General features: G+C 33.2%; 1 protein-coding gene across 5 annotated transcripts in view; it reads right to left on the bottom strand.

Annotated features, from left to right (window-relative positions):
- KIF2A (kinesin family member 2A) overlaps positions 1–22,485 on the bottom strand; it is an 87,170-nt gene that overhangs the window by 5,966 nt on the left and 58,719 nt on the right. For 3 of the 5 annotated variants that reach the window (XM_077117262.1, XM_077117261.1, XM_077117263.1), the window contains exons 8-20: positions 21,364–21,418; positions 20,695–20,857; positions 18,278–18,368; positions 18,072–18,135; positions 17,429–17,520; positions 17,070–17,212; positions 16,514–16,718; positions 14,203–14,313; positions 13,093–13,160; positions 8,951–9,064; positions 7,982–8,132; positions 3,586–3,687; positions 1,286–1,421 (exon numbers count right to left, since the gene is read on the bottom strand). In XM_077117262.1, the coding sequence (XP_076973377.1) occupies positions 1,286–1,421; positions 3,586–3,687; positions 7,982–8,132; positions 8,951–9,064; positions 13,093–13,160; positions 14,203–14,313; positions 16,514–16,718; positions 17,070–17,212; positions 17,429–17,520; positions 18,072–18,135; positions 18,278–18,368; positions 20,695–20,857; positions 21,364–21,418 (1,495 nt within the window). The remainder of the gene's footprint in view (positions 1–1,285; positions 1,422–3,585; positions 3,688–7,981; positions 8,133–8,950; positions 9,065–13,092; positions 13,161–14,202; positions 14,314–16,513; positions 16,719–17,069; positions 17,213–17,428; positions 17,521–18,071; positions 18,136–18,277; positions 18,369–20,694; positions 20,858–21,363; positions 21,419–22,485) is intronic. The other 2 variants (XM_077117265.1, XM_077117264.1) reach the window with 1 other exon arrangement.

The following is a 22,485-nucleotide window of genomic DNA, read 5'->3' as shown; positions in this document are numbered from 1 at the left end:
TTTTCCCCTGATCGAGGAATGTGAAGGGAGATAACAAAGAGGGTTTCCAGGATTAATACATTTTTTGGTCATACATATTCTATCCTAGTATGTTTAATTTATCATGTACAATTCACAGGCAAGTAATAAGGAATATAAATTGGCAGAGACAAACAACAGTCAGCTGTGAAGATGTGAGATCTGTTTATAACTGTGGTTCTTAACTAAGGCTCATTTAGCACCCCATGGGATATGTGGTAATGTCTAGAAACATTTCTGGCTGTCACACCTGGGGTGGTGGCTACTGGTATCTAGGTTCAGGGATGCTGATAACCATTGTACAATGCACAGGACAGCTTCCCACAAGAAAGAATTACCCTGCAAAAAAATGTCAACAGTGTAAAGTTATGAAAACACTGGTCTATAATCTTCAGAAAGAAAGGAACGTAGGAGGCTGGAAGCTCAATTTTCTTCCATTTTTCAGCGTAATCATGCTTTAAAAGTTTTCTAAAATTTAGAAAGGAATTTGAGGATTTGTGTATCTAGGACCTGCTAATCTCCAATGTAAGCTCTCAAATTTCTCATTTTAATACCAAAATTATCTCGATGTTGAATAATGCAATATCTGGATAGCAGTTTTCATTGTTATGGATATTCTTGATATATATGAGAAAACTGAGGAAAAGTGTCAAGTTGAATGCTATACACTGCAGAGAAAAAAAGAATACCTCATTATTTGTCTTCTAAGTAAATTTAATACAGAAAAGCTGTGCCTTATGGCAGATTAGAACAAAATGGTGAAAAAATTTCTATCAAGGCTTGAATATGAGCAGCACAAAAACTAATGTAAATTTTAGAAATCCTGCAATTGCACAAACAATTCTAAATTGGGGAAATGGTCACTGCTGACTTTACAGGATATGATTTCATATAACCAACTCCACAATTGGGCCCACACCACACAAATACCACATGCACATGAACACAGCCAGCTAGGCTGCCACTGACTAAGAAGCTTGCACATATAAGAAGTGCATATCTGAACCTTTTAAGCTAATTAAAAAGCCAAATTTGGCTAGAGACTAGAGAGTCTAGAGAGAATGGAAAATGATATTCCACTGTTTTCGAACAAACATAACGTTGATTTGCCTTTATACTTCTGGAAAGAAGATGCTAAATGGTGCCCACAGTTTTTATTTCAAAACCCCTCTTGGAATATGAAATCTTCCCACTAAAATATAATGATTAAATAAAATATATATAAATACCAAGCAGATTTCACACACTAAAATGAAAAGAGAATTACCCCGCAGCTCAGTTAAAATGTCTATTTTTTGTTCAAGAATAGCTTCAAGTTGTGTAGCATATGAATCTACATCATAGTCTACTTCTTCAGTCATCTCTAGGAGAGCCTTTTCATCTTCTAACCATCGAATAGATTCCTAAAAGAGCAAAAATTAATCCATAAGCTTCTCTGTAAGACAGTAACCAATTTATATATTTTGTTAAATATAAACAAATTTTGTTAAATACTTAAGATAGTACTCTCTAAAATGTTAACAAACATAAAACATCTTTAAGGAATTTTTTTTTAAATTAAGGAATATTTTCTTAAATTTGAAAACAAGTTCATATATGATGAGCCAAGCAAGATGACTTTGATTTTTCTACCTTTACTTTACCTTGGGTGGAAGTTATGAATCAAACATAAATATCAATGAGCAGAGTAAGTCTCAAAATCACAATAGCTGTCCCTAAAACAGGAAGATAGGGTATAATAAAGCTACTAAGCAAACTGATGGGGACTATGGAAGCACAGAACTTGGAAGTCATTTGAAATTAACACATCACTTGGGGCCTCTGAGTGACTGGGCCAAGAGGTAACATTTCTATACATTAGCTCTTCAAAATTATTGTGACTATGATGGATAGCCAATTTTAGGAAAAGAGTCAATTGAATCCATTAAATTACAGTTACTTAACTATTCAGAAATGCCACAAGGAAACCCTTCATTCTTAACTAGGTTCAGATATGTGGAACTGATGAGTTTCATTTTATAGCACTGTAAATCATAGGGGTTACTAACAAGGCCAGATCATTCTGAATGAAAGTTTTTGGATATAAAACTGAATATAGCTAACTTCTTAGGGCACAACACACAATCTCAATTTTACGAACACAAATGCACTTTAATGGCTAATTACAACTAGAAATACTCTACATAAAAGTATTAGAAAATATTGGGCGGGCCACGGTGGCTCAGCAGGTAAGAATGCTTGCCTGCCAAGCCCGAGGACCTGGGTTCAATTCCCGGTGCCTGCCCATGTAAAAAAATATATATATAGCTGTACTGATAGGAAAACACAAATACTGCAATTTTTTTTTCTTTTCCTTCAATCATATACTTCACGTTTTTAAACCAAACCCTATTTTGAAAAATGGCAGATTATAGTATGGAAGAACAATAAATAGAGTTGTAAAAAGAATACTGGATTCAAAGTCAGAACACCCAGTTCTGCCAATAAACAGCTGTGAGACCTTAGGGTACCAAATCTATAAATTGGCAGAGTGGGAAATAATGGTCCTTACATAACACCTTGTTCCAAAAGGGTACAGGTATCAATTTTCTTAATTACAGTGTCTTTTCTTGATTGTAAACACCTAAGCCTCTAAAGAGATTCATAATAAGCTTGGCTAAAATTCTAACAATTTTAATGAATGCAAATCCTAACCTGAAATAAAATATTCTCTTTACATCTTGAGTCCTTCATCTAAGTGCTTGAATGAACTAGAGCTGAGGTTATCTTAAAAGTTCTTTATAGATAAAGATCTCTTCAAAATCAGAGAGAGACTACAGGTCAATAAGAAAGAATGAATTACTATTCACTTTCTTCTCAGGAAGTATTAATAGTACTATAGGAAATAGGATATACTCAAACTGTAGCTCAGTCACAGTAGTAACTCTCCTGAAGCATTTTTTTTTTCAAAGCCCGACATTTCTTTAACTGTTCTGATACCCATTAGGAGAGATTTTCTTCCTGGTATCAAACTGGCCTAACATGACGAAAGGGGTAACTGTAGGCAGAAACTCAAATCTTTTTTTTTTTTTTTTTTTTTTTTTTAAGAGGGAGGAAGGGAAGGAAAGACAGAGAGAAGGAAGGAAGGATGGAAGGAAGGAAGGGAGGAAGAAAGGGAAACATCTTTAAACATTTTCTTGTTTTATTGTATTTTGTTTGTTTGTTTGTTTTTTACATGGGCTGGGGCCGGGAATCGAACCGAGGTCCTCCGGCATAGCAGGCAAGCACTTTGCCCGCTGAGCCACCGCGACCCGCCAGAAACTCAAATCTTAACAAATGGACAATTGGCAAAAACAAAGAGGGAGAAGGATGTAAATAGATCTTTTCACTACGGTGCAAAGAAAGCTTCTTTGTAGCCACCAGGTATTTTATTCAAAATTTTGCCATGTCATATGCCCTACAAATATATATATACATACACATAAGCAAATATTTTTTAGAAAAGTGGGAGAGTCAAAGAATTCTTAAATTTTTGAAAGTTAATTTATCTCAAGCAGCACTCTGATGAAAGATCCTGTCTTACTTTACCTGGAACACTGCCCTGTGATCTTCTACAACTTGTTCTTCCATTTCTACCATTTGTGAGACAGCTTCATGGAAAGTAAACAATTGTGGAGAAACCTCTTCTTCCTTAAAATAAAAAATAAATTTTAATTTAACAAGTTAAAAAATTAGGAAAAAGTTTGTATTTTAAATGATGCAAAAGTAGTTTTTCAAAGTCTTTTGCAAAATGTCATTAGAATTTAAGAAAGCTTGAATGATGAAGAGTACATAAATATGTAAGAAAGACAAAGCCACAATTTCTCTGGGCCAAAAATAATCTAACACTCATTAAGATAATCCAAACAAAAACAAATAAGGAATAATTTTCACTAAGCCCAAGCTTCCCTGAAGAATTACCCTAAAAAAGTAATCTCTTTTGGAATAGTGCAGTTTTTAAAAAATACATTTGTTGCAAGCTATAATATATTGAAATATTCCCTCAGTACTGTTTACTTTTCAAAAAGGAGTTATAGCTTCAGCTATACCGTACTATAGTATTTTCAACCTTAAAATAAAATTAATAATTTAATGTCATTTATTTATGTCTTTTTTTACCAGAAGGATCATTACCTCAACTCTCAAATTGTAGGACTCAACTCTCATTAAAAAATTTTCAAAATTGTGAGACTTTGCACAGATCTAATTTGCATGAATTTAGATAAAGTTTCCAATTTTTAATTCACCCAAGATATATTAGATGCTAAATTTGGTTCTTTCGTACTGTTTGACTATCTAATTCAACAAATATGATTTGGATAATATTACCATCCAAAAATCGGTGAGAAGAAGGTGAAAAACTATGAAAAAAGCTAATAAGCAATAGGAAAAAAAAAAGCCAAATAACACAGCTTGCTCTGGTTACTACAGATACAGTTTCTTCACCATCTGCTCCAAAACAGTTCTTTAGAAGTACCACTTTTATTGGCCCCAAACAGAGGACTCTATTTTATGGCTGGCAGTTAAGATAGTTGTTGAATTTTTTATTTGATAAAATCTTAATTTCATAACTGCACTACAAAACTCATTGGTTTTTATGAAAATCTTACCTGACAAGTCATAATTCTACTTCATCAGCCAAAAAACCACATACATAAACAACATACTAACTCTTCTGACCTAGCTTTCTTTTTTGAGCTTCCTTCTCAACCCCATGGTCTTATATATTTTCCTCAAAATGTGGTTCTAGTGGTAAAGAGAACCATAGAAATATACATAGAATTGTTTTATAAAATGTGAGTAGAAAAAAGCAGTATTTTCAAATAAAATACTTGATTCTAAATATATGTACATATTTTAGTTAAGTTAAATATTATAAGCAGACATTTGACTCATCAGTAAGTTATCCCTAAAAAAGTTTATATAATCAAGTTTGGCAAAGAACTTTTTTCATCATCCTTGGGAAAAAGGAATCCTCTTTTCATCAGGACATGCAGGCAATTCTCTCTCTGATAAAACAAGGCTTAACATATCCCACTCATTTTACTTCTGCAAGCCTAGAATGCCCTCTTTCTTCTTCACTTCAAGGAATTATGCAAATTCCTATCCTTCATTGTAGCATATTCAAAATATTTTTGTCTACACAAATTTCTTCTACTTTTGGAATTCTAATAAACTTGATTATCCTCTAATTTGTCTCTATCCCCCTTTAATCTATGTGCTAGTTTGAAAACATTATGTAGCCCCAGGAAAGCCATGTTTTAATCCTGATCCAATCTTGTGGAGGCAACTGTTTCTTTTAATCCTAATTTCAATATCATAGGGAAGAAACTTTTGATTGGATTATTTCCACAGTAGGACATGCCCAATTGTGGGTGTGATCTTTTGATTAGATGGAGATGTGATTCCAGTCATTCAAGGTGTGTCTTCATTAGTTTATTGGAGTCCTTTAAAAGAGGAGATATTTTGGATAGTGTTCAGGGCCAACAAGGATGCTTGGAGAAGTTACTTCAGAGACACTGCTGTTTGGAGATTCTTGGAGTGCCCACTGAGAAAGAAGATGCCTAGACACAGGCAGAGCCCAGTAGACTTTGCCTGTGCTTTCCCATGAGATGCTTAGCAAGCCAGAACCCCGAGTTGTGTCCCAGAGCAACTGAAGGCCCACAGATGCTTAGAGAGGAAACTACTGGCACCAGAAGCTAGAAGCAACAAATTGGGAACAAGAACCAACAGACGTGAGCCACGTGTCTTCTCAGCTGACAGAGGTGTTACGGATGGCATCAGCCTTTCTTGAGTGAAGGTAACTTCTTGTTGATGCCTTAATTTTCACTTCCTTAAAACTGTAAACTTGTGACTTATTAAATTCCCTTTTAAAAAGCCATTCCATTTCTGGTATAGTGCATTCCGGCAGCTTAAACAAACTAAGACAATCTACATTGTTAAGACTTAGTGCAGTAATGAGAATATGTACACATGCATCAATAGTTAATTATAGGGTAATACTGAACCACCTCAAAATTGTTCCTGAGAAAGGCAAAGCTGAAAGAAATCCACACTCTCTCAAACATGGAGAAGGCAGGCCGCAAGAACTCATGATGTCATACTTAAAGCACCTGGATTGTTTTCTGTCCTCTAGCCAACTTGTCCCAACTAAGGAGCCCCATAGAGACCCTGTGGATGTAAGAATGAAACACAACAGTGTGCTACAGGGAATACCTGTCTTTTTTCTGGTTTTCCTTATTTTTGGGAGATGTCATGTCTTGGTGCAATGCAGGGACTGTTTTATGGGATTCTAAAAATAACTACAATCTACTTCAAAACTTTTGGGAATGGGGATGGAATGAGGTCAAGTTCTTAGCTTTCAGTCTTTTATCTTCTATGCTTCGAAGTTTAGATCACTTATTTAAAACCAGGCTTTCTCAACCTTGACCCTACTGACATTTTGGGCCAGAGGGAGGGGATTTCTCCTGTGCATTGTAGGATATTTAGCAGCTTCCATGCTTCTACCCGTTAGATGCTAATAGTACCTGTCCCAATTGTGACAACCAAAAATGTCTCCATTTTGTATGCGGTGGGCCAAATTATCCCTGGTTGGGAATTACAGCTTTAAACCCTGTTTTATTAAGTGTAATTTGAAACATGGTAAAAAAAATGTAGTATATACATTTGTTACTCTAGAATATTTTTTAATGTAATACCTGCTAGAGATTATAAAACTGATTAAGAACTAACTGTAACATAATCTAGGGATATGCTGCCATTAAATATTATTTATGTTTTCAAATATTTTATTGCATAAGTTTTATGCAATAAGTTTTAATTGACATAAGATTTAACTCTGGAATGATAAAGACCCAGGTTTTATCAAGCTATTTAATCTCTTAAAATATCAGTTTCCTCAGATTTAAAGTGGGGATTAAACACAGTTGTGAGGATTAAGTCAGATAATAAGTAAAATGCTTAGCAAACAGTTTGTCATGTAGTAAGCAATTAATAAATGGTACCTATTTTATCATTATGGGGCAATGCCCTTGACAGGATTTTTAGTGGGAAAAGAATGAAATAAAACCACAGAGAGAGTGGTGCAATGATTGCTCAGTGGCAGAATTCTCACCTGCCATGCCAGAGACCCGGGTTTAATTCCCAGAGCCTACTTATGTTAAAACAAACAAACAAAATCCAAAACACTATACAGGGTGAATTTTTTTTTAATTAAGTAAAATAACTATAAAAATAACTTTTACAATCCCATGCACAGAAAGGATTCCCATCCCCGAAATTATAATGTAATCATTAAATCTCTCCTTAACTAATAATATATTATTAATTATTAATTTTTAAAATATTAAAAGTAATTATCTGAAAGGGTTTTGTGCTGTTGTTATTTCACTTTACCACTCTGACTGTATTTGATACGTGTGCATTCCTTTACTTTTTGAATCAAGAAGTGAAAAATTTAAATTATGAAATATTACTAAACATTTCAAGCATACAGAAAAGCAGCCAGATTTAAAAACTGTTAGCATTTTGCCATGTTTGATTTTTATGCATGTATCTATAGTTCCTTTTATATATATATATTTCATGTATAATTTTTTAACTTGTTTTTTTTCCCTACACTATGTTAAAAATCCCCAAATTTTAATATCAAGTGTAAAATCTGTAAAAAAAAAAAAAAAAAAAAAAAGGATGGATTAGATTAAGGGGTCAGCAAACTTTATAAAGGGCTGGACAGTATTTTGTGCTGGCTACTGTAATGAGAAGGCAGTCACGGATAAGATATAAATTAATAAGCATGGCTACATTCCAATAAAACTTACAGCCAACTGGCCCAGAGGCTGTAAGTCTGCTGAATCCTGATTCAGATGATAGTTTCAATTATTAAGTTTTGTTACTGATGAAAAGAACTAAGATTAGATATTCACAACTACATTAAGTCACTCACATTCTGTTCACAAAGCAGTTTGAGATCATCCCTTTGAGGGGAACTTCCCACACCCCACTGTGTCTCTAAGTCATCAATCTGATTTGGTGGATGGTGCATTATTGGACGGACATCACCAGCAGCAGTCGGATCCACAGTCAGTTCTTTCACCCTGTAAATACATAAGAAGTAACTAAAATTAACAAAGACTCATGCAGAGGAGTAAGAAAATACAAACCTATCCAACGTGAAGGCAATTTAATTACCATATTACGACTGATGATGTCAGCTTTACAGATCAAGTTTATCTGAAATTTATGCAAACACGAAGGTGGTGTTCAGTTGTTTAATTCTTGGAATTTACTTGGGTAACTTTATAGTTACTTGAAATGTAATTGTTGTGCATAATAAATAAGAACTAGCAAAGCACACAGATTCAGTATTTCAAGGAAAATTAGAGCCTGTCATTGAATTAAATTATATGAACAAAAATAAATGCTAGCTATAGCATTTATTTTACTGCTGAACATAATATGCTCAATTAAAATACAACTTAATGAAATCATTTTATTTCTAACAATATTTTAAAAATATTTATCTATTATACTTAAATGTACACTTTTGGGAAAGGGTACATTTTCCAAGTCAAAAGGATCCTTGTTATTTTCAGACAAGATAATTACAGGACCATAGAAAATAAAGGCAAACTTCATTTTAAACAAAATACTTCACTTTTTAATGGGTAAATATGCAAAGGTGACATCATCCTTAAAAAAATGAGGGGAAGGAGGAAGCCTAAATTCTAAATCAATGATTTAAAGTAAATAAATTAATAAAGAACATAAAAATGCAGATCATGCAGTTTAACCACCACCTGCCAAGTGAAATGAAAATGAAAATGAAAAAAAAAAGGACTTAGAACAAAAGAAGTAAATGGAATGTTTTATACATAGCACAGTATAAACATCATATGTATAGAAAGAAGTAGACCTGGTAATCGAAGGAGAAAAGTCGTCATACTCATAGGAAGGAGAAAGATCAGGGCGACTGCCACTACCCTGTGAGAAGGGAATGTCTGATGGACTAATTCCAAACTCCTTTACTCTGCAGCACCAAAACAGCAACAAATTAAAAGAAAATGCTCTTGTAAAGACAGGAACATACATGTTAAGTTTTCATTTAGCATTCACTTTGTTCAGAAAAGAAAATCAATACTGTTTGTGATTCAATATGAATATTAATTTTTAAAAAATCAAAAACAATTTTTAGAGGCCTCAACCTCTCTGTCCTATTGATCCCCTGCTCTGGTCCTAAATCCTTCCCTTCTGACATAATTTCCTCTTTTCTCATAATCCTTCCTTGACGTTATTACCTAAATTTGAAATGCTCCTCATTTACTACCCAATCTAATTTCCTTGTGTAGCTAACACCATGAATATTTTATTATTCGCCTTAAGGTGTCCTCACACTCTTGCTGTCTTCCTTAAACAGGGAACAAGAGAATTAAGTGCTAATGCCTTAAGATATCCATTGTTTGTAACAAATTAGCTTCTATTTATACATGTTGGTAGAACTGAGAAAAGCAGTCACTCAGTTTTCTCTATTTGGTGATTCAGATGAAGAACCTGGTTGAGAAAAGGTGCCTAAGCCTTTAGCAATGGAATTTAAATTCTTTGGCTAACATCTCTAATAGTTTTATTTAACCAATTTATGGTTTTTGAATCCCCATCTTTGTCACTCCCTATTTCCCTTTTGGGCCAATCCCATTTCATAATGTAGGCAACATTTATAAAGTACATTCTATATGAGGTATTATGATTAGTAATTTTTAGGCATTATATTATTTCATTCTTACAACAATCTTGGCATTCTATTATTTAGTTCTTAAAACAACCTGGTGATATTATCTCCATTTTATACATGAGAAAACTGGCTCAAAGAAATAAAGTATTTTACCCAAGGTCACCATGGCAGAATTGAATTATGTACCCCAGAAAAAAATGCATTCTTAATCTTAATCCCATTCCTGTGGGTGTGAACTCACTGTAAATAGGACCATTTAAAAATGTTCTTTTCAATTAAAGTGTGGCTAACTGAATCAGGATGGGTCTTAATCCTATTAAAACCAGAAGCCTTGTAAAGAGAAAGCCCCAGGGAGGAGCTGGAAGCTAGAAGTCAATAGAACGCAGAAGACAAAGGAGAGGACATCAAGTGACAAGAAAGCCAAGGAACCCAAGGACTGCCAGACAGCCAGAACACTACTGACCCCACCTGGGGAGCAAGAAAGGCTTCTACCCTCTGAAACCATGAGCCAATCAGTTTCTGTTGTTTAAACCAACCCACTGTGTGTTATTTGTCACAGCAGTCTGGAAAATTAAGACAGTCATTCAATGAGAATGTGGCTGAGCTGAGGCTCAAATCTCTCTCTGAATACAACCCCCAAGCTATTAACAACTTCAGTATACTAAGCATATTCTGTTTTTCTCATTGCTTCTTGGACTGAACTATATGAAATCCCTGTTTTTATAAGTCAAAAACAGCCAAGTATCAATAACTTCATATGGTACAAATTAACTTATTTCTTCTACTTACAGTCTTTCTCACACCTTCATCCAAGATCCAAATACTTTTTAATCTCTCCCATTACCCAAAAAATGAAGCCTCTGCTTCAGGATACTGTCTATTTCTCATACATTCTGTACTTGTTTTTGTCTTGGGAAAAAACACTCCTACTCTGAAAGTTTTTCCCTCTATAATATCTCATTTGATTGTAACTAGATTTGTCATCATAATCACTTAGAATCAATGTGTATTGTCATAAACTATTCCCAACTACCACAAACCACTTCCAAAGTATCTGAGTCTGATTAAAATAAGGATTTGGAAGAAAAATGTTTCCACATCTAATTCAATTTTTAAAACATAACTGCTCACTAAAGTAGCAATGGAATAATGAACACATTATAATCATAATTGTGTTGTAACTAGATATATGTTAATATATTCCAGGCACTGCGCTAAACATTTTACAAAGATCCCTTTTAGTCCTCGAAACACAACTTTAAGATGCACATGACTACTAATCTCCTCACTTTAAAGATGAGGAAAATGGGGCGTGGAGATTTTAAGTAACTTTCCTGATTTACTGCCATTAAGTGGTAAAACAGGTTAAAAATCTACTTTGACTTGAAAACTAACACTCTTTCATCACTCTGCTCAGTCATACAAACAAAAATTTAAACATTTAAGATAGAACCAATTTCCTAAAAAGTGGACATTTTAATATAATACACTACCACTTCAAAATATTATACATCCAAAATAAATGCTTATCCATTTCCACAATAAGATGATCAGTAATGCTCGATCTGTAAATAAAATTGATGGATTTGAACAAGTCATTTAGAATTTATTAATGAAAAAAAAAAAAAACCAAATTTGACCAGTTTCCTATGTCTGCTATGGTCTAAATAAGGGGAGACAAATTAAATATGAAAGAAATGAATTCTTTTTAATTGTAAAAAAAAAAGTTACTGATTCTTAAAATTATGAAATCTTGGCATGAGCTATCAAAGGAGTTTGAAAGTCTTTGTTCATTGAGATTTGAAGAAAAAGAAAGCTAGAATCCTTTGTCCCAGGTGGTAAGTCGTAATACAAATGAATTACATTATGATAATAAATTACAATGTTTTACTTGGACATAAACAAACCAGAGGAACGGCCAGATGCAGTTTCACAGTAACAGAGGTATTCCTTTGCAGTCTGAAGTCCTAATACATGGAGGGTACTAGGTGTTTTACTTCAATCTGAATTTAATTTTCACCCTTCACAAAGCTGTATTACTTCCTCAAACCTATTCAAAGAACATGTTAAATAAAAATACGACCACTGAGGGAAAATTTAAGAAGGAATTGTGTTTTTCTAAATTCTGCAACATGGCAAGATTCAACTACATTAAGCTACTTCTCAATTCTCCCATGACAATTCTGAAAGGTTTGTGTAGCCATAAGAAACATTTTTCTATTAATGATAAAATCCCACATACCATGTCAATTACATAGCTCAATTTTTGTAATTTTTGGAAAATTACAATTAAAATTACAATGTGTGTAATTTTGTAAAAAAACAGAGTTTGCAGCCAAGAAGCTCATAATTTATAGTTTAAAAGGCATTAGGTTTAATTAAAGTTCTATTACATTTAAAAAGTAACATTGTATTTTAATATCTTTTTACAAAATGTGAATAGGTTTATACTTTCAAATAGTTTTTACTACCAATTAAAAAAATCTTTTCAGTTGAAACAAAAGCAGAATACAAAAAGACAAAGGAAACAATTCAATTCAAATATCGCTATACTATGTTGTCTGGGGATATAACTGTAGGTAGTAAATTATTTTAGAAAAGAAAGAAAAACAAAAAAATTATTTCCCAGAAGTCAGGACAATAGTCACCATGGGGTGGGGAGATTGCCTTTTTTCCTTCCACCTATAATAATAACCCAGTCTATTAAAATTTGTAATGCTATCTATTATCATGAGTAATTCTTACAGAACACCATAAAGAATTGTTATCACTTCTTATTCAAACAATAGATTACCCATATATAATATTTAATAGTTTGTCAGAAATAATTTTTAACATATAACAAAACAGTGTAAGAAATACCAACTGGCCCCTGATACTCACTTTAGGTCTTCATATAAAAGAAGAATTTGTATTATTTTAAGTGGTAAAGCATTATGAAATATGGATGAAAGGGAAAAATACAATCATGTTCTAAGATAGAAAGCCAATTCTAGTAAAAATATCAATCTGTTTTCAAATTATACATTACTAATCATTTTTAGAACTTGATATAATGGTTCCAAATATCATACTAAAGCATAATATAAGGCGGTACAATGGTGGCTCAGCGGCAGAATTCTTGCCTGCCATGCCGGAGACCCAGGTTCAATTCTCAGAGCGCGTCTACGCCAAAAAAAAAAAATCGAATAATATACAAAATTGCTTTTGGAAAATTAAAAGAACAATGCACTGACATCTACCTTAACAGATATAATATACTGTACTACTAAATACTATATATTATGCTACTTCCCTCAAATTTCAAAAGGGAGACCCATCTCTCATACCTATTGGCGTATCTTAATGTATTAAGAGTATTTTCACAGGATGCCATCCCTGGAGAGATTGTGGCAATCTATGGGGGAAAATGCAAAGGCAAAGAAAATGTTAGGAATGATCAAGACAATAATAAAGACACGTAGCTCATTTAGGTTTAATCTTAACAATGACATCTAAAAACAAATACATTAATGATAGCTGAACTCTAAGGTAATTCAGTATCTCGTGACCATGAACAGATAACAATTATAAATTCTGATCAAAATATAAACAACTCTCTGAAGACACCAGAAAATGATCAAATTTCAGCAGAAAAAGAAAGAGGTCAACAATCAGAAGAAGGTAATGGCACTTACTGTTTCTCATTCCCTCCACCCTCACTTTTTTTTAGTTTTTTGCCTGAGGGCAAAGCCTACGACTGCCACACTGGACAACTAAAACTTCACTAGAAGCCTGCAGTCTTACTGGTTTTAAAGCCAAAAGGGCTGAGCTCAGGAAAAGGCCACAGAAGCTACAGATTGCAAGGGAAAATACCAGAAAGAAGGGAACAAAGGGGAAAATCCAAATTTTACAAATAAACTGCTAAATCTCTGACACCTAAACTAGGCATGCACAAGGAGAGTCCAAGCAATATAGCTAAGCTTAAAATAACAAAACAGTTATTTCTATTTCAGTTGCTTTCTACCACAGGGGAGATAGTAGTTCGGAATAAGTAAAGCCAAATTAACTGCCTGCGTAAAAAAAAAAATCAATAATCTTTGAAGAAAATAATATAGTCCAAGAGTGCTTTTAACAGGACTCATAACTTCCATGATATAATCCTAAATTACTAGATTTATTAGGAAATAGAAAAATGTGACCCACACTTAAGAAAAAAGGCAATCGATAGAGACCAACTCAAAGAAGATCCAGATGTTGGAATTAGTAGAATACATTATAACGGTAATATAATTTCCTCTATCACACTGGCAAGGACACATTTTAGTATCATTATATCTCTCACAATTTAGATGATTGTCAATAAGATATATCATAATTTTTCCATGAATATTGTATATAGCTATATAGTTATTCCTTTAGTATAAAACAAACAAAACAAAAGCAAAAAAGAAACTTACCATGCAGGTACGTGAGTTTTCACCTATGAATGAATCTCTTAACACCTGAGTGAGTTTACTTGCTCGGAAAGGAGTATGAGGTTTATTTCGACCTAAAGCTCTGATGCACTCCTGGAAACGAAGAAAGCAAGTGTCACATTTTAGGCTTCATATAAAGAGTAATCTTCTCAAATATAGTTTAAAAGATCTCTTACTACAACTCTTAAGATTTAAGATCTGATGAGCTCTGAAAATATTAATAGTTTTACAGAATACTGAAGATGTTCCCATAAGTCCTCATTTCAGAAAATGAAATAAACAACAACAACAAAACAGTTTTATTATTCCAAAAGATTCTTCTGGAGACTATGATTAGTGCTTAGAAGTGAAGGCAGAAGGGTAACTACAAAAAGTTAAGCTTTAAAAGGGGCATTCAAAAAGAAAACACAGATTTTTTTTTTGGTATGCTATATGGTGGGGGTCACACTTCATTCTTTTTTCATGTGAGTATCCTCTTATTGCAGCACCATTTGCTGAATTTTTATTTGGCTTTTCATTGTTTGTCTTTCTGGGAAATGCATGGGCCGGAAATGAACCTGGGTCTCCCACATGGCAGGTGAGAATTCTACCACTGAACTACCTTTGCACCCCAAGAATGCTTTTTATTGTAATCCTTCCAATCTTTAGTTTTATAGTGAAGGTGGAGCTATAATAACCTGGTCTGATTTAAAAAAAAATTTTTTTATTGTATAATATAACATATATACAAAGCAAACAAAGAAAAAAGCAATAGTTTTCAAAGCACTCTTCAACAAGTAGTTACAGGACAGATCTCAGAATTTGTCATGAACTATTATACCATCCTCAGATTTTTCCTTCTAGCTGCTTCAGAATATAGGAGGTGAGAAAGAATAAATATTTTTTTTATCATCACAATCGAGTTTTTTCTTTTATGTGAAAAATAACATATATACAAAAAGCAATAAATTTCAAAGCACAGCACAATTAGTTGTAGAACAGATTTCAGAGTTTGGCATGGGTTACAATTTCACAATTTTAGGTTTTTACTTATAATGCTCTAAGATATTGGAGACTAAAAGAAATATCAATGTAGTGATTTAGGCATCATATCCATTTGTTAAACCCTACCTTCTCTGTATAATAACTTCACCATCACCTTTGTCTTTCTATCCTATTCTTTAGGGTTATTTGGCCTATGGCCATTCTAACTTTTTCATGTTGGAAGGGGCTGTCAATAATATGAGGTGGGGAGATGGAACTAGCTGGTGTTCTGGAGAGGCTGGGCCCTCTAGGTTTCAGAACTTATCTGGTCCAGGGTCCCATATGGAGGTTGTAGGTTTCTGGAAAGTTATCCTTGTGCATAGAACCTTTGAAGAATCTTATATATTGCCCCAGGTGTTCTTTAGGATCAGCAGGAATGGTTTTGGTTGCGGTTTGGCAAGTAATGATAGGCAGCAATGTCTAACTGAAGCTTGTACAAGAGTGACCTCCAGAGCAGGCTCTCAACTCTATTTGAACTCTCTTAGTCACTTATACTTTATTAATTACACTTCTTTCCCCCCTTTTGGTCAGGATGAATTATTGATCCCATGGTGCCAGGGCCAGACTCATCCCTGGGAGTCATCTCCCACACTGCCAGGAAGACTTTCACCCCTGGATGTCATGTCCCACATAGGGGGAAGGGCAATGATTTCACTTACAGAGTTGGGCTTAGAAAGAGTAAGGCCACATCTGAGCAACAAAAGAGGCTCCAGAAATGACTCTTAGGCATGTCTATAGATAGGCTAAGTTTCTCCACTACTTACATAAGCTTCATGAGAGTAAGCCTCAAGATCAAGGGCTTGCCTGGTCTAATTTTTTGAAAGTCATTCCACATTTTTCTGAGAAACTATTTCTTAGCTTAGTTCTTGCCCTCCTCCAAGAAAATCTAACCAATTAAAACCCTTTAAAATTTCCTTAAGTAGCCTCAAAATTGGCCTGCCAACCACAGATCCTTTATCTACCTTAACTTGAACAAATAAGAGGTACACACAAGAAATTATGGGTACAATAAAAATTTACAAGTGCAAATATAAATTGCTGAATTTCGATAACATCTCTTATACATTGAACAAAAACATTATCAGTTTGCAGCTGAGTTAAAAAAATTAAACTGAAAAATAAAACCCCAGGGCAGACCACCATAGCTCAGCAGGCAGAGTTCTCACTTGCCATGCCGGAGACCTGGGTTCGATTTCCGGTGCCTGCCTATGTAAAAAAATAAATAAATAAAAAATAAAACCCCTTTCACAATTAAATCCATTTTATTTACCTTGAGTGCTAAAAGACTTTTATTAATTTCAGCACCTTCAAGCCTAGTTTGCCTGTCTGCACTTGAAGTATCAGCTCCTCTTTCATTTCCAGCCAAATCAATGAGAGAAAATTTGCCATGCAGTTTTCCTTTCCTTCTAAGAATAATCTGAAATACTGCATGGCTGCGAGATGAATGTGCATTTGCAGATGTTTGACCAGATGTTCTAGAACAAGATAAAGAAAATTTGATAAAGACTTCAATTTACATGCTCAAATCATAGCATTTTCATAAAAAAAAAAAACATTTAGCCAAAAAAGACATTCTGAGTTAACACTTAAATATAACAGCGCCAGATTCATACAATTTAATTTGGCACATGTCTAATATTTTGTAATAGAGCAATATAATAGATAACATTCAAAAGGTACATGTAACAACCAAAGTTTTATGAACAATGATTTTTTACTTCCATGGTGTACTGAATAACAGCTTCACTCTGCTGTTACGCTATACCAAAGTATCTAAGATTAATTATGAAATTAAGTTTCCCTTTCTTAATGAAAATGACATTTACCTGCAACTGTTGCCTATGTCAATGAGTTTCAATACATCTTCAACACATTTGACCTCCCGTTCCTGTAATCCCACCACTTGAACCTGCTGTTTCCCATCTTCTAGTACTCTTAATTTTGTTTTCCTATTTAGCAAATCAAATACCTATGAAAAATCATATTCAAATTAGAAAACTAGTTTTAAAGAGAAAAAGAATCAGTTCTTTAAAATTGAATCATTCCGAGTCTGAAAATTCTTTCAGAGCATTATTAAAATAATAATGATAAACACTAAAGTTGAAGAGTTATAAAGGATATTTTTAAAAATCTCATAGTATAAATTCTGATACAATTTCCAATATATATAAAAGTTTGCACTTACTTTTCCACTATAAATTTCAAAAAAGGTTGCATATACTTGAAGTTCTAACTTCTTATAGTTTGGCTTTTTTAGCATTAAAAAGACATCTCGAGCTGTCAAGAATTTCATATGCAGAAAATTGTTAAGATGCAAGAAATTTTTAGAACACAATTCAAATTTTTTTGTTTTTAGAGGAATCAGTTAATCTTTATCTACAATAAAATCAGTAATGAAAAAGAAGACTAAAGCTAATATTAATTCAACAAAAAGCATTAAAAAAATCTATCTAGATGCTACCTTCCTTTATGTTCAAAAAAGAGTGGTACTATTTATTCTTATACAGCATAAAATCATAGGTGGTCATAAGGTTACTCTCATAACCATAACAAGCAGAAACTTTTAACAATTTACCTGCTTAACAACATCTCCAACAATAAGCCAGATTACACTGACACAAACATAAATCCAGATTTCTGACCCCCAAAGTTCAGTATCATAGCTCTTTTTAAGCAGTATGGTAACCTATAACTGACACAATGTGCAGTAAATATAACATTACAGTTACCCTTAAAATCCTGGATAATATTTCCAAAAGCCTTATTTCAAAGTCCCTTGAATAAAATCCAGTAAGAACATTTCAAACTATATGCAAAAGGATAGTTACCTGCTAATGCATAAATTCCTTTAGAACAGTCTTGGTTCTTTCCTGAAAAGTCACCACCCATTGTCTATAAGTTAAAAAAGAAAATAAAAAAAGCACAATAGACATTATTCAGGGATAAATCTTAAGACTTTCAGATCTTAAAATTAAGCTATAAGGAAAATAAACTATAACTTCATATCAGGACGTAACTTAAACGAATTACTTACATGAGTTTTTCCACTTCCAGTCTGCCCGTAAGCAAAGCATGTAGCCATTCCCCTCTCAAATATAGTTTCCACTAGTGGTCTAGCTGTAAATCTTAAAAATAAAATGCACATGTCAGACTTGCTGTCAACATTTAAATTAAACAAATAAATAAAACTTCTACCAAATCATAGAGGTCACAATTGAGTTCATTAATTTGTTACAAATCTTACACAATCATATCCTAGAATTCTTTGAATTATTTTTGAAGCATAATTTTAGGTAATAATTCCATAATACACAATGGTAATAATGTTAATGAACAGAAACAAAAAACTGACATTAACTAAGTAAAGGCCTATACAGAACACACCAGGAATTTTTTTTTAATAACCAAAGATAGTAATATTTGCCAGACAAGATAATTTTAATAAGTAGGAAAATGGCAAGATTTGCTTGTATGTGGACAATTTATGTTTTTAAAAGAGAATATAAATTAAGCTTATAAGACTTCTGAGTTGAAAATCTTGATTCAAGAAAAGGATGCAAAAATAATATGGGTTGTATCATTTCTTCAAACATATTGATATAATCCACTGCTAAAGTTAAATTGAAAAGAGGGTGGCAACAAAAATGTTTGCAGTGAGGAAAGCACTCAAAAGTACGATAGCAAACTAAACTACTTATGCTGGTTTCAAAATAATCTAAGTTGAAAACTGATGATTTTTTTAAAAGTCAAAATTACAGAAGGTACAGGGAAAAAGGAGCAGAAAAAAGTAAAAGTTCTGGTCAAACTGAACTAGAAATGAATCTGCAGGATGTTTAGACCAAAAAAGCAAAATAAAACAAAACAAAAAAACCCAAAAACCCAAACTCTTCAAGCCAGAAAAGTTAAGAATAATAAGAAATAAGAGATGGAGAATAGGATCAACACCAGTAAAGTTTTAGGCACATGCAAGTAGGCTTTGTATAACTTCTTAAAATTAAAAAAAAAATTTCCTTAAAACATTTTTATTGCAAAATATACCATATATGTAGAAAAGTGATAAATTTAAAAGTACAGTTTAACAAGTAATTACAGAGCAAGTTTCAAAGTTGGTATGAGTTACAGTTCCACAATTTCAGGTATTTCCTTCTAGCTATTCTAATACACTAGAGATTAAAAAGAAATATCAAATAATTATTCAGTTGTCAAGTCATTTGTTAAGTTCTATCTTCTCTGTTACAACTCCCCCTTCTCATATGATCCTTCTTCCAATCTTCAGGGATATTTGGGCAATGACCATTCTAACTTCTCCATGCTGAAAAGGGGTGTCAAATATTATGGGTTAAGGGGCAACTGGTTGATGTTCTTGGAAAGAATGGTACCTCTGGGTTTCAGGGCTTATCTGGTATAGGAACAATCTGGAGGTTTCAAGTTTCTGAAAAATAAGCTTAGTGAATGAAACTTTTACAGTCACAGCTAGAACCCTAGGTACTCTTTACGGTTTTCAGGAATACTGTTTGTTGGGGCTTGGCTTATCATGGCAATTTGTAATGATTAGCTGAAGCTTGCATATGAGTAACTTCCAGAATAGCCTCTTGACTCTATTTGAAATCTCTTAGCCACGGCAACCTTATTTTGTTACACTGCTTCCCCCCTTTTGGCCAAGAGGGCATTGTTAATTACATGATGACAGGACCAGGTTCATCCCTAGGAGTCATGTCCCACAGCCAGAAAAACTTACACCCCTGGGTGTCATGTCCAATACAGGGGTGTGGGTAATGAGTTTATATGCAGAGCTGGGCTTAGAGAGGCCACATCTGAGGAACAAAAGAAATTGTCTAGAAGTGACTCTTAGGCATAGATATAAGAAGTCTTAGCTTTCTAGTTACAGAAAAAAGTTTCATAAGAGCAAGCTTCAAGATCAAGGGCTTGGCCCATTAACTTGGGAATCCCTAACGTGGTTTTATATAACTTTTTATCTTAAGAGGTGATATAGGCTAAATAAAGATTTAGACAAATAAATGATTGAGGTATTTCAAATTTCTTTAATGGAACGAAAAGTAAAAAAAGTTCTTGTCCCATCATACCCTATTTTAAGGGATAACAGAAAATGCTAACATTTTCTGAAATTTCCAACTTATATATATCACATGGGTGTATATTTGTGATATTTATATAAACTAATTAATAATGAAAACTATGATACTGGGGAGCACTGAAGTGAACAAGTCTAATAATCAATATAGTATGTTTTACATTTTTTTCCTTGTTTAAACCCAAAATGAAAGAGTACATTAGCATCTCTGGAAAGATACACCAAGAACAAATTTCATAAGGTACAATGATGAACACAAGGTACAAGACAAAGTTCTGATTAAACATGAATTTATTGTATACTGTAGATTTTATCTCAACAAAATTGCATTTAAAAAAAAAAAAAAAGAATTTACCCACCTGTAAACCATTTCATTAGGAGCTGAGTCATCAAAAGCATAATCAAAACGAAATGTTTGGTTTTCTAGGTACCTTGTTAAATCTACTTTTTGTTTTGGCTCATGTACCATCACGACATCTTTACTGGGGATTGTGATTACATCAAGATCTTTCATCTGAGTTTCTAAAGAATAAACAAAAATCAATGTCCAGTAATTTTCAAATATTTGAATATATAAAAACTATTTTAAGTAGTAAAAATTCAGATAAAAATAAGGACTTTTGCAAATATAAAAATAATATCCCAGGTGGGCAACAGTGGCTCAGTGGCAGAATTCTTGCCTGCCATGCCAGAGACCCAGGTTCGATTCCTGGAGCCTGCCCATGCAAAAATAAATAAATAAATAAATAAAATAATACCCCATAGATATTCTAAGTTCAGTAAGACAGAGTATTTCAACAACAAAAGAAAAACATTAAGATTTCTGTGAGGTGACAATAAGGAATGGCAATGATTAATAGGCCAATAACACATCAACAGGTGTATGGGTATCTACATAAAGGCTATGTACAAATGAAAGGAAATAATTTACATTTAACTCTTTCACCAATTTGTTTTATGTTATTATCAAAATACATTAAAAAACAGTATAAAATTAAGATTTTATTAGAGCTCATTAAGTATCATACCTTTTTTATTGAGAGGCCGTTTCCTTACACAAACACATATCCTGTGCTCATCAATCTATAAATAAAATATTTTAGTTGAGTGACTATCAGTCATAAGTAAAAGAATGAGAAGTCAATTATGTAATATTTCCTTCAGAGGTCTTAGAAATTATGTTCATCATAAATGTTTAATTTAAGAAAAAAATCAGCATACAAATTTTAATGGTTACCGGGTATAATTATTTCTAAAAATTTGAGTGCAAGAGAAACGTGCTTGTTTTGTAATTTGGTAAGCTATAACCTTAGGAAATAAGTTTTTAGAGTTCTACTGTTCTTAGTAGCATTAAGTTCACATTAAGAAGTGGCCTTACTAGCAACACAACAGAAAAAGATATAAAATGTTAATATAGAGAAAAGAAATAAAAGTAGTAATAATAGTAAAAAAAAAAAAAAAAAAAAAAAATGGCCTTACTCATTTCCAGAATGCTAGCTAGAAAAAAACAGAAGTAAAATTCCTACCAAGTGGCATATTTTCAGGCTGATTAAACAGAAAGCTGTTGCCAAAGATGGCTAAGACAAGAAACAATTCCCAGAGCATTACTAAGCAAAATAATTTGAACAATTTTATAAATATGTCAATTCTTACACATAAATATTCCCACGTAAAATTTACGTTCTGATTACCTGCCTCCTTTTAGTAGTAATTATCCTAAAGCAGGGATTGGCAATCTATGGCCAGTGGGCCCAATCTAGCCCACTATCTGCCTTTGTTTTGCTGTAATACAGCCATATCCATTCATTAATGTATTGTCTATGGCTGCTTTAATGCTAACAAGAGCAGAGTTGAAGCTGCAAGAGAGATCATATGCCCCACAAAACTGAGAATATTTATTGTTGGGCCCTTTACAGAAAAAGCTTGCTGTCCTAAAGCCTGAACTCAGATATAGTAGGTTAAATACATGCATTAGTAGAAAGGCCTAAAATATATGGGATACAAATATTATAAACCCTCTATCAAATCAATATATTACATCTGCCTAACACTAACTTATCTGTGTAGCCAATACATTCTATGGATGCTAGGTCAGACGGTTATTTCTCATAAATGCCAATTATTCACAAAAGCATTCTCTATCTGATAAA

Source organism: Tamandua tetradactyla, chromosome 9 (assembly GCF_023851605.1).
Source record: "Tamandua tetradactyla isolate mTamTet1 chromosome 9, mTamTet1.pri, whole genome shotgun sequence".
Classification (NCBI taxonomy): domain Eukaryota; kingdom Metazoa; phylum Chordata; class Mammalia; order Pilosa; family Myrmecophagidae; genus Tamandua; species Tamandua tetradactyla.
The sequence above is the reverse complement of the archived record's forward strand: the minus strand, read 5'-3'. Positions and strand labels throughout refer to the sequence as shown.